Source organism: Astyanax mexicanus, chromosome 23, assembly GCF_023375975.1.
Source record: "Astyanax mexicanus isolate ESR-SI-001 chromosome 23, AstMex3_surface, whole genome shotgun sequence".
In the NCBI taxonomy this organism is placed as follows: Eukaryota; Metazoa; Chordata; class Actinopteri; order Characiformes; family Acestrorhamphidae; genus Astyanax; species Astyanax mexicanus.
In genome coordinates this window covers 6,447,368-6,460,411 of record NC_064430.1, presented here as the reverse complement: position 1 = coordinate 6,460,411, position 13,044 = coordinate 6,447,368, and the positions used below count along the sequence as shown (strand labels likewise).

The 13,044-nt window shown below is 43.2% G+C and overlaps 1 protein-coding gene across 36 annotated transcripts in view; it reads right to left on the bottom strand.

The window, feature by feature from the left end:
- Nucleotides 1-13,044, bottom strand: part of itga11a (integrin, alpha 11a) — a 126,625-nt gene that overhangs the window by 94,494 nt on the left and 19,087 nt on the right. For all 36 annotated transcript variants that reach the window (XR_007429027.1, XR_007429028.1, XR_007429031.1 and 33 more), the window contains exon 2: nt 2,588-2,699. Coding sequence is in view for 1 of the 36 variants with exons in the window: in XM_022667089.2 (XP_022522810.2) it covers nt 2,588-2,699 (112 nt within the window). In the remaining 35 variants the exon portion in view is untranslated. The remainder of the gene's footprint in view (nt 1-2,587; nt 2,700-13,044) is intronic.

The following is a 13,044-nucleotide window of genomic DNA, read 5'->3' as shown; positions in this document are numbered from 1 at the left end:
GGATGCCAGTAAAGCCTCCTCTTCCTCACATCAGCAGCGACGGCGAGCGGTGATGATGTTATGGTGATGGATGACAGATGTCCTGTTAGTTCCAACTCTAATAACTCAGCTGAAGCATCACGCCAGACTTTTTCCCTTTACAGGAGATGTAAATTTACAAGTGCTGAAACTCATAAACTATGAGACAAGCAGTTCTTCTGTGTGCTTTGGGTGAGGAACAGTGGTGAACAGATCGGACACGTTTTTCATTTTCGCTCCATTCACCTCAAAAGCTCTGGCTGTATAAGAAAACAGTGGGTAGAGGAAGGAGCGCCGCTAGATAAACTCTTCCACAATCTTTACTTTTCTGACAGTTCTTACTCTCCCCCCCCCCCCCTTCCAGTGTTAGTCGTAGACAGTTCACGTCCTCATACAGAAACTGTAATAATAATAATAATGACCATCACTAACATCTTCAACAACCTACAGTGGCCTTTTCACATTTTGTCACCTTACAACCACAAACTTCAATCTATTTTATTGAGATTTTAATTGATCAACCAACACAAAATAGCACATAATTGTGAAGTGCACTCTAAAAAACAGAGGTACGATATGAGTACTTTTTTGTACTCAAAAGTACACTCTTCATAATTGTACCCTCAAAGGTACAATATTGGTCTTTACAGGGTCAGATTTGTTCCCTCTGAAGTACAAAGTCCTTTCTAACAGCTCTAAGTACAGATTTGTACCATTTAACCAGCCAAAAGGTACATTCAGTATTCTGTATCACTGTATTAATAAACTATATATATTTTAATTATACCTTTTTTATTTGAAAGCCAGACAATTTTGGATCATCAAGTTTTTAAGCCACATTTAGTTGATGATAATGTTTATCATTTTTATAATCTTTACTGGCACAAAAAACATGGCTACAAAAAAGGTACTTTTTTGTACCTCAGTATAAGGTACAGCCCCAGCGACAAGCTTTGTACTCTTTTAAGTACAAATCTGTACTTACTTTTCTTAGTGTGTGGAACAACAATGATACATAGATTTCAAACACTTTTGGGGTACATCTCTTCCAGCTTTGCACATCTAGAGGCTGAGATTTTCTTTATGATGCCACTTTATGATGCCAAACCACTGAGGACTTCACAGAACAGCTGTATTTATACTGAGACTAATTTACACGCAGCTGCACTCTGTTACCTTATTCAGTGACTTCTGAAGGCAGTTGACTGCATTAGATTTTATTTAGGGATTTCAGAGTAAAGGGTGCTGATTGCTTTTATTTTATAAAAAAAAATTTAAAACAGTGTATAATTTTTATTTCACTTATGTGTACAGTTATGTGCTACTTTGTTTACCACTTTAAATTCTTTAAGTTTGTGGTTATAAGGTGAAAAATGTGAAAAAGTCCAAGGGGTATGAATACTTTTGCAAGCCAGTGTATGTAGTCAACCAGTAGATGGATAGATAGATTTTGTGAGTTCAAAGAAACAATTGGCAACACATCAGTGCATTCATTGTGTTTTATATATATTTTTTTGACATATTGGCATATTACATGGTACTGTATATATACATATATATATACATATATATCCTCTTGAGACCTTGCATACTCATAAGGGGACATAACATTTCAGCTTCTCTGCACTATGATACTGCACTTTTTAAAACCTTGACCTTTGACCTCATATGAAAACACTACCCGTACCATCTAGTGTCCAATGACAACATTAAACTCAACTGATTGAATACAAGAGCAGGAATCCCAGTCACAAGTTTCTACAGCCACGCCTGACAGAATCATGGGCCAGATAAAAATGTCATCCAACTTTATGTTTGAAAATAGTATTTTAGTTTATTAACTTACTGTAGGAAGCTAAAATTTTGTTTTTGGACTGTTAATGGGTCCTTCTGATCCCAAACGTCAAGAATGTTTTTAAAAGATAAAATAAACTACTGTCTCCATATGTGGAAAAAAAATCCTGTACAAAAACAGTTTAATATACTAGTTAGGTCCTATTTATCACAAATTTAAGAGAAATTAAAAGTCAAAAAGTCTGGGTCTCACGAGGATATATATATATATATATATATATATATATATATATATATATATATATATATATATATATATATATATGTGTGTGTAACCCTGTGTGAAGGACGGACGAGGAGAGCGGACGCACATGCAAGTTCTATTTATCAAAGAATGGAAAACAAAGCACAAACCAAACAGAAACTCAGAGAAATGAAACTAAATAACAGACGGAATTAACACAGCCGTGACAGACGTATAAACGCACAAGAACCGACAGACTAACACTAACGACAGAGACGCTTAAATACACACACAAGGCGGGAAAGAGAACAGGTAACACCTGGGGACTGGCTAATGAGGGGCGGAGCTACAAATGGACACAGGTGAGTGGAAAAAAACCAGGAAGACAGAAAACAGGCAAAAGATGTGACAATATGTGTGTGTGTGTATACAATGTATTTACATGGACAATTTCCCTTGGTCACAAAGCACCCAGAAACATATCACCCAGAATAAAAGTCCATGTGTAGTTGATAAAATAGAGCCTCTTACCACTTCTGTCCCCCGGCGATGTGCTGCTGCACCGTGTAGCCAAACTGCGCCTGCTTCGGTCCTTTTATGATTCTATGGCTCTTCGTGTCAATGTTGAAGCAGTCAGGGAGCCCTACAGAAGCAGAAAGACACAAAAAAAAATCACACACACACACGAATCAAAGACTCACACATGAGCCATCCACAACATCGCTGAACTGGGATCTGTATCCATTGGCAATGGAGATTACGCAGGGCCAGCGGCTCCAGCAGCTCCCGCTGAGGCCTGAATGAAGCACTATGGAAAGATTTCATGGTTGCTGAAAGACAAAGCTACTGCCAAGTTACACAGTTTCCCCAGTCAGGGGTTCAGAGTGCGGACGCAAGTTGCAGACATGCACTATAAACCTCATCTTTGGGATGAACGTAATTCATCCACAACCATCTCTAGACTCCAGTTTGGATGCTAGCTTGAGCCCATGGTGCCTTTAGTACACTAGTACTTAGCGGGAATGCTCTGACATCTATAAATACTGTAACAGTCTGTGAGATAGACAGTGTCCAGAGGTTATCCAGAGACATTTCCAGCACTATTTCACATGTCAAAGTGGTTTCAAGCAGATTAGGTCAATGGTGGCTGAGATATATGGGGCTATATTTTAGCGATCTATAGCGCACCGGTCAATTGCACATTGTGCAGCTGTATTTAGGGTATATTGGTGTGTTTTTGGTATCTTGAGGACACAAAAAATGTGCCTTGTGCAGCTCAAAATACACACGAGGCATCTGCTAATTCTTTTAATTAATCATATGTGTGTTTTGAGCATAAACCAATTTGAAATAAACCAATCAGTGTGCCAGATGTCATTCCCGTTAAGAGCCAGGTGAGCTCTGACTTTGGCACGTTCGTATCTTAACAGCAGAGGATACTGACCTTTTAAGGGACCTGCTTATTTAAGGGAAAAAGTAATGTTATTTTATTCTTAATTCTGTTTATTGTTGAGTTAAAAGTCGGGTTTGTGCTCTGTAGTTTGTCTGTATGTGTGTGTTTAACAAGTAGGAGTGTATGCAGTGCGCTGGGTGTACCTCTACGAATGGACTCTGACAATTGACTGTTGTCAGGGTTTTAATCAGTCAGTGGAGCTCCTGTGTTTTCCACCGCCAACATATATGGCAACACGCCAGAAATGTAGCTGAATACACCTCACTCCCATCAGTGTAGATTTATTCCTTAACTCTTTTTAACAGCTATTTTAAAAGTGCGGGCACAAGGCGTGAAAATAGACTGTTAACTGGGGTGTAAGATAGGAATGAGCATCACGACACGCCCTGCGCAGGGTCTACGATAAGGCTAATGGTCTTATATAGACTATAGGCCTTCAAAAGAACTGTTGCAAAAGTATATGCACCAACAAAGAAGTGCCAGATCGCAATGGTTATTGATAATAATATTAACAATATAGGAACAATAAATGATCAAATTTAGACTGATTTGGGCAACTTGTCTAAAACAATACGTCATATTGAGCAGAATTCTGCATGGTGTCCTGTAATTATCGAACCAATGTTGTTACAATATTCTTGCTTTAACAGGGGACTGGAAGTAGGGGTGTGCCATATCGTGTGATATGAGTTTCTTTGATTTTACCAAATTGAAATCCTATGGAATATAATCAAGAGGAAGATGGATGATCACAAACCAAACATCAAACCAAGCTGAACTCCTTGAATTTTTGCATTAAGTTATCCAAAAGCAGTGTGTAAGACTGGTGGAGGAGAACATCGCAAGATGCATGAAAACTGTGATTAAAACCAGGGTTATTCCACCAAATATTGATTTCTGAACTCTTAAAACTTTACAAATATTTTTTCTTTTTTTGCATTATTTGAGGTCTGAAAGTTTTGCATCTTTTTTGTTATTTCAGCCATTTCTCATTTTCTGCAAATAAATGCTTTTAATGACAATATTTTTATTTGGAATTTGGGAGGAATGTTGTCTGTAGTTTACAGAATAAAATAACATTGTTCATTTTATTCAAACATCTACCTACAAATAGCAAAATCAGAGAAACTGATTCAGAAACTGAAGTGGTTTCGAGTAGTGTTTTGGTAAAGTGTCTGTATTGAAGATTATCCTGATTATTATGAATTATACAATTGAAATAGTAATTGCACCCCACACCATAACACCAGACATTTTGAAGGTGTGCTAAACACATAGTCGATCTTAGTGATGACCATGGCGATGGTCAGATTTGTTGGTCATCTCTACTACAGGGCCAACGTCCTGTGTGTAGCACCCTGTGGGCAGCATCCTGTGAGCACTGATAATGGACTAGAGGATGAGCAACACTCTAAACTGTGCAGCAACAGATTCAGAGCTTCTGTTTCTGACTTTACTTTACTTCATCTACAAGGTGGAGCAGCAACTGTAGGTAGGAGAGTCTAATAGTGAAGTGGAGGACAGTGAGTGATTAAAAAACACAGTGTTTAAAAACTCCAGCAGCACTGCTGCTGTATCTGATCCACTTACTGTACCATTAGCACAACACACACTAACACCTCCACACCAACAAGCCTCTCCATCTAAAAATGCACTCATTTAAGAGCTCAGTTTGTTTCCATATGGTAGCTATACCCAGGCTACCCAGAGGAATCAGCTATCACTCAGCATGATTCCTCTTCTTCCTAATGGAGCACCTCCACCCCCCGGAGTGTGGAGGATGAGCCCCCGGGGAACACTGAAGCAGCAAACACTCCCATGGAGGTCTCCTGTCAGACCATCACAGTGAAAATCATCTTCACCTCATCTTCTACCACTCCGTCAACAGGCCCTGGTACAGTGCAGAGGCTGATTTAACCCCCTGCAGGTTTAAGAGTTAAAGAAAGATCTGTCAGTCAAATCCAGAGACTGGAAAGATGCTGTCAATCAACCGGACGACAGGAAAACTGAGAGGACTACTGTTGACCCAGTTGAACCATCCAGAGAAGAGCCAGGAAGAACTTTCATGGGTTGGGGTCTTTGCATATATTATTAATTAGGCCTATTATCATTAATTTCATCTGAAAATCAGTATTATTGGAAAAATGATCTAAAAATGTTGCATAAAATGATTTTGCTATTTATAGGTTTATGTTTGAGTAACATTAACATTGATGTTTTATTCTATAAACTATAGACAACATTTCTCCCAAATTTCAAATAAAAATATTTTCATTTAGAGCATTTATTTGCAGAAAATGGGAAACGGCTGAAACAACACAGCAAATAATGCAAATAAAACAGTTCATATTCATAAAGTTTTAAGAGTTTAGAAATCAATATTTGGTGGAATAACCCTGGTTTTTAATCACAGTTTTCATGCATCTTGGCATCATGTTCTCCTCCACCAGTCTTACACACTGCTTTTGGATAACTTTCAAGCAGTTTCAGCTTGTGACCATCCATCTTCCTCTTGATTATATTCCAGAGGCTTTTAATTTGTTAAAATGAAAGAAACTCATCATTTTTAAGTGAACTCTTATTTTTTTTCCCAGCGCTGTATGTTTCAATAATTGAACCCTATGTTTATTAATTACATATCCATAATACAATGCAATTCATATGCAGAAAATATTATGATTTTTTTAATAACAGTTTAATTTATTATTTCTGAATGATCTCACTGGGTATTTTTATTATTGGGTTGTTCTTTAATGTAAAAGAGTTAAACGGTAAGTTTTAAGGCATAGTCTTTTTATAAGCCTATTTACAATTTTATTTCAGTTATTTTGCTTCAGAATTTAACGCTGGGGTTGGGAGTAAAGACTTTAATGAAACTGTAATGGCACACTTAGCATTGCATACCATAGATAAGTATACTGCAGTACGCTATTACTATACTATAATGACATTATTACAATACATATTACTATTTCTATTATTCCTATTCCTATTATCTATCTATCTATCTATCTATCTATCTATCTATCTATCTATCTATCTATCTATCTATCTATCTATCTAGGTAACACTTTACTTGGATGGTACATTTTATGGACTTATTGATGCTCAACTGACATTCAACTAACACTGAGTTGAATGTCCTTTAAATTGAACTTAACCCTATGTTGAATGTAAATTACTCAAAATAGAATCTAACCCTACACCTAACCCTAACCTTAACCCTTAATTAACCATAAAATCTAACCGTACACCTAACCCTAACCTTAACCCTTAATTAACCATAAAATCTAACCCTAACCTTAACCCTTAATCAACCATAAAATCTAACCCTAACCTTAACCCTTAATCAACCATAAAATCTAACCCTACACCTAACCCTAACTTTAACCATAAATTAACCCTAAAATCAAACCCTACACCTAACCCTAACCTTAACCCTTAATCAACCATAAAATCTAACCCTACACCTAACCCTAACTTTAACCATAAATTAACCCTAAAATCAAACCCTCCACCTAACCCTAACCTTAACCCTTAATCAACCATAAAATCTAACCCTACACCTAACCCTAACTTTAACCATAAATTAACCCTAAAATCTAACCCTACACCTAACCCTAACCTTAACCCTTAATCAACCCTAAAATCTAACCCTACACCTAACCCTAACCTTAACCCTTAATCAACCATAAAATCTAACCCTACACCTAACCCTAACCTTAACCCTTAATCAACCATAAAATCTAACCCTACACCTAACCCTAACTTTAACCATAAATTAACCCTAAAATCAAACCCTACACCTAACCCTAACCTTAACCCTTAATCAACCATGAAATCTAACCCTACACCTAACCCTAACTTTAACCATAAATTAACCCTAAAATCTAACCCTACACCTAACCTGTTACACCTTAGCCTGTGTCTGTCCAGTGTCTTTCCTTTTTTGGTTCCTTCCTGCTCCTGTCCTCTGTTCTCGTGTTTTGTTTACCTGTCATGTTTCCCAGCCATGTGCTACTGTGTTTTGGTCATGTCTCCGCCTTAGCCCCGCCTTGTCATCTGTAACCCCTCCTGTCTCCTTTGTAACCCCGCCCCCTCATTACCTCCACAGGTGTCCCTAGTGTGTGCCTGTGTATAAATACCCCATGTGCTCCTTTGTAGTTTGTTGCATCTTTTGTCTCTATTTGTCATGTTACTCTGTCCAGATTGTGTTCATCTGTTTTGTTTAGCCACAGACCTGCTGTGTTGTTTGTCCTCAGTGTTTTAGGTTTGCTTTATTTAGTTTGTTTCTTTGTTTGCGTAGCTTGCTTGTTTGGTTCAGTATTTTAGTTTATCCTCTGTTTCATAGTGTTTTGTTTTAGTTACCTTTTCTTTTTATATTCCCTAGTGTTCTTTTCTTTGTTAGTTTAAATATGGAAAATAAAAAAGACTTGCGTTTACATCCTGCCTCCTCCATGTTACATAAGATGCGACCTACTGAGGATGTAGCAAGTCTTTATTCGGCGATGCAGGAACAGCAGGAGTTTTTGGAGAGCCTTGTTTCCATGCTTCAAGATGGACAGCCGCTGGTATTACCCTCATTGATGTCTTCCCCCTGTGAATATGATGGGGAACACGGGACCTGTGAGGGCTTCATCATGCAGTGCTCCCTCTACCTCGACCATTTGTTGTGCCCTACCCTTCCAGAACTTATAAAGGTACTTTTTATCAAGACTTTACTGAGGGGTAGGGCTTCACAATGGGCGGACATTGTGTCGGACCAAAGGCCTGAAAAGGCAAAGACGGTGGAGGGACTCTTTGAGCTACTGAAGCTCAGATTTTCAAGAGCACCAGCAGCTCCCGCTGCTCCAGCCTCAGCTCCAGCTCCAGCACCTGCTGCCCCAGCTCCAGCTCCAGCACCTGCTGCCCCAGCTCCAGCACCTGCTGCCCCAGCTCCAGCTCCAGCACCTGCTGCCCCAGCTCCAGCTCCAGCACCTGCTGCCCCAGCTCCAGCTCCAGCACCTGCTGCCCCAGCTCCAGCTCCAGCACCTGCTGCCCCAGCTCCAGCTCCAGCACCTGCTGCCCCAGCTCCAGCTCCAGCACCTGCTGCCCCAGCTCCAGCTCCAGCACCTGCTGCCCCAGCTCCAGCTCCAGCACCTGCTGCCCCAGCTCCAGCTCCAGCACCTGCTGCCCCAGCTCCAGCTCCAGCACCTGCTGCCCCAGCTCCAGCACCTGCTGCCCCAGCTCCAGCACCTGCTGCCTCAGCTCCAGCAACTGCTGCCTCAGCTCCAGCTCCAGCACCTGCTGCTTCAGCTCCAACACCAGCAGCTCCCGCTGCTCCAGCTCCAGCAGCTCCCGCTACTCCAGCACCAGCAGCTCCCGCTGCTTCAGCTCCAGCGCCAGCAGCTCCCGCTCCTTCAGCTCCAGCGCCAGCAGCTCCCGCTGCTCCAGCCTCAGCTCCAGCGCCAGCAGCTCCCGCTGCTCCAGCCTCAGCTCCAGCGCCAGCAGCTCCCGCTGCTCCAGCCTCAGCTCCAGCTCCAGCAGCTCCCGCTGCTCCAGCCTCAGCTCCAGCTCCAGCAGCTCCCGCTGCTCCAGCCTCAGCTCCAGCTCCAGCAGCTCCCGCTGCTCCAGCCTCAGCTCCAGCACCAGCAGTGCCTGCCGCCCACATGGTACCCACTGCTCCTGACCCTGTGCCAGCGGCTCCGGCCGCCTCTGACCCTGTGCCAGCGGCTCCGGCCGCCTCTGACCCTGTGCCCGCGGCTCCGGCCGCCTCTGACCCTGTGCCCGCGGCTCCGGCCGCCTCTGACCCTGTGCGCGCGGCTCCGGCCGCCTCTGACCCTGTGCCCGCGGCTCCGGCCGCCTCTGACCCTGTGCCCGCGGCTCCGGCCGCCTCTGACCCTGTGCCCGCGGCTCCGGCCGCCCCTGACCCTGTGCCCGCGGCTCCGGCCGCCCCTGACCCTGTGCCCGCGGCTCCGGCCGCCCCTGACCCTGTGCCCGCGGCTCCGGCCGCCCCTGACCCTGTGCCCGCGGCTCCGGCCGCCCCTGACCCTGTGCCCGCGGCTCCGGCCGCCCCTGACCCTGTGCCCGCGGCTCCGGCCGCCCCTGACCCTGTGCCCGCGGCTCCGGCCGCCCCTGACCCTGTGCCCGCGGCTCCGGCCGCCCCTGACCCTGTGCCCGCGGCTCCGGCCGCCCCTGACCCTGTGCCCGCGGCTCCGGCCGCCCCTGACTCTGTGCCCGCGGCTCCGGCCGCTCCTGACCCTGTACTTACTGCCGCCCCTGTTCATGTACCTGCGGCACCTGTCCCTGATCCTGTTCCCACTCCCAGAACTTTGTACACCCCCAGGCCTGCTCCCAGGCCAACTCCCAGCTCACAATCACCTAGACCCGCCCCAAGTTCTCCTGCACCAGCTCCTAGAGCTATACCCCAGCTGGCCCCTCAGACTTTTGTAAATTTTGGGCCATTATTGTTTGTACATGTTCCTGTATCTCTCCCAGTTGTGGTTCCTGTGTCCGTCTGTGTCCCTGTGCCCTTGTCTAGTTGTGTTTCTGTTCCTGTCCCAGTCACTGTATTGGTTTCTGTCCCCATCCGAGTTATGGTCCCTGTTCCTTTATCTAATTTTGCCCCGTCAACTGCCCAGTCTTTTGCTCGGTCCCCTGTTCAGTCCCCATATGCATCCCTGGTCCAGTCTGTTTCAACCCCTGGTTCTGTGTTCGGCCCTGTTCCACCTTTGTTTCAGCCTCCTGTCCAGTCTTCGTCTATGTTAAGTGTCCAGCCCCTAGTTCAGTCTTTCGTCCAGTCTAAGTCCCCTGTCCAGTCTCAGCCCTCTATCCAGTCTTTTGTCCAGTCTAAGTCCCCTGTCCTGTCTCAGCCCTCTGTCCAGTCCTTGTCCCCTGTCCAGTCTTTTGTCCAGTCCTTGTCCCCGGTCCAGTCTAAGCCCCCTGTCCAGTCTTTGTTCATGTCCCCTGACCTGTCTGCATCCCTGCCCAATGTCCAGCCCCCTGTACAGTCTGCATCCTTGTCCAATGTCCAGCCACATGTCCAGTCTCTAGTTCAGCCCCCTGTCCAGTCTGTGTCCTTGTCCAATGTACAGCCCTCTGTCCAGTCTCTGTTTCTACCACCTGTCCAGTCTCCGTTCCAGTCCAAATTAGTACCCCCTGTCTAGTTTCCTGACTCTGTTCCAGCCCCTGTGTTCGTCCCCAGGTCTTGTCTAGCCCTGTCTTTTGTTTTTCTGTTCCCTCTCTCTCGGCGCCTCTGGTAGTGGCGCCGTTGAGGGGGGGTAATGTTACACCTTAGCCTGTGTCTGTCCAGTGTCTTTCCTTTTTTGGTTCCTTCCTGCTCCTGTCCTCTGTTCTCGTGTTTTGTTTACCTGTCATGTTTCCCAGCCATGTGCTACTGTGTTTTGGTCATGTCTCCGCCTTAGCCCCGCCTTGTCATCTGTAACCCCTCCTGTCTCCTTTGTAACCCCGCCCCCTCATTACCTCCACAGGTGTCCCTAGTGTGTGCCTGTGTATAAATACCCCATGTGCTCCTTTGTAGTTTGTTGCATCTTTTGTCTCTATTTGTCATGTTACTCTGTCCAGATTGTGTTCATCTGTTTTGTTTAGCCACAGACCTGCTGTGTTGTTTGTCCTCAGTGTTTTAGGTTTGCTTTATTTAGTTTGTTTCTTTGTTTGCGTAGCTTGCTTGTTTGGTTCAGTATTTTAGTTTATCCTCTGTTTCATAGTGTTTTGTTTTAGTTACCTTTTCTTTTTATATTCCCTAGTGTTCTTTTCTTTGTTAGTTTAAATATGGAAAATAAAAAAGACTTGCGTTTACATCCTGCCTCCTCCATGTTACATAACCCTTACCCTAACCTTAACCTAAGCTTAAAATCTAACCCTAAACCCAATCCTAAAATATTACTATGAGAATTTGGATTAGAGTTAAATGTAGTGTAATTGCTGTTTGTATTTATTGTGATGCTAGTTGTGTTTTACTGAGCTAATAAACACTTAATTCACAGATAAGAAGCTTTTTCTTTACTGAAATTCCCACAGGTGCCTAAAACATTTGCACATTACTGTATACTACTTATCAAACACATATTAACTTTCATTATTCAACCATGCTGAGGTAAATACACTTTTCCATTTTAAACATTAACCCTTGTGTGGTGTTCATATTTTTGTTATTCGTTTACTTTGTTACTTGTATTTAATTCAGCAAAATTAAGCAATTTTACATTTAAATGCTTTACACATGCTTGCTTCACCTAAATTGCAAGTAATATAAACAGCTTACATGGTTAATATTTGCCCTTTACCTTTCTTATGTTACATTTCTTTTAAAAAGTGCTACTCTTTTTTTATTAGTTTTTTTTATTAAAATGTAAAAGAAAATGAATTAAACTCAAGATATGAGTAGAACATTTGTTTAGTTTCAAATTTACAAATGAAGCAATGTTTATTAGCCCTTGGCCAAACATGCTGTATGTAGTATAAATGTGTGTGTGTGGGGGGGGGGGGTTTGAGTTAGAAAAAATATTTTTTTTGTATCATTTGATGAAAAATGAAAACGGGTTCCACAGACCCGAACACCACACAACGGTTAAGATCGCTCTAACAGTAGCTTTGCTTTTTGCTTTTCCAACTAATACATTTTTTTCATGTTTAATGCAGTAAGTATGGGTGGGCTTGGTGAGGTCGCTGAATGCCCCCCATTGAGGCCCTTTTAAATCCATTTCATGCAGCTTCTTTAGGCTCAACTCAATCTCTCTAAATCTATCACAGGTGCTGATCTAAGCAGCACGGATTTCTTTGATCCGGCCACGGACATCACGCTTTATTTCTCTGAGAATGAGAGCAAATCAGTGTTAATCACCGCGCTGAAAGCGTGATTATGCCATATGGGCAGCGCAAAACCAAACATGAGAAAAAAAAGAAAAACAGAAAAAAGGACAATACAACAGCGAGGCTCGGTCAAAGCCTTGAGCTTTCCCCGGTGGTGTTCGGTCTCCTGACCTGCTCTTTAAGCTCTGGCTTAAAATCATATAAAAAAAAAATCATCTGCTCTATACCTGCAGCCAGAGCCGTTCAAACCGTTTACTGATGATAAGCAGAGATAGGCAGGAGGCCCGCAGCTTTCCACAGGGGTTTATTTCCAGTACTAATAGTAAATCATACAGCGTATGGATGGATGAGAAGCCCCGGCAGACAGAAGGAGAAGCGAGTTAAGCCGTCTTTGACTTAGTCTGACTTTAAATTTAAATCCCTCGTTCTTTCTATTTATCTTCCCCCAATCCTTCACCGTCACTCCCACTCACTCGTTTTACCTTTTTGGCCGCAGCCAAAGATGAGAGATGATCAATCGCGACTCTGCTCCAAGAGCTGGAGGCTCAGTCATGTCATGATTCAGTTCTTTCAATTAAAAGAACTTTCTTTTTCCCCACCACAAAATTGGATGGATATGAAGTATAGCATGTTTCATGTTTCTGTTGGATTGCTTTTGGGCTCTGGCCCAACCAGAGGAATGTTTGAATAAAAGATATATTGAAATCACCTTGAGATACACTGA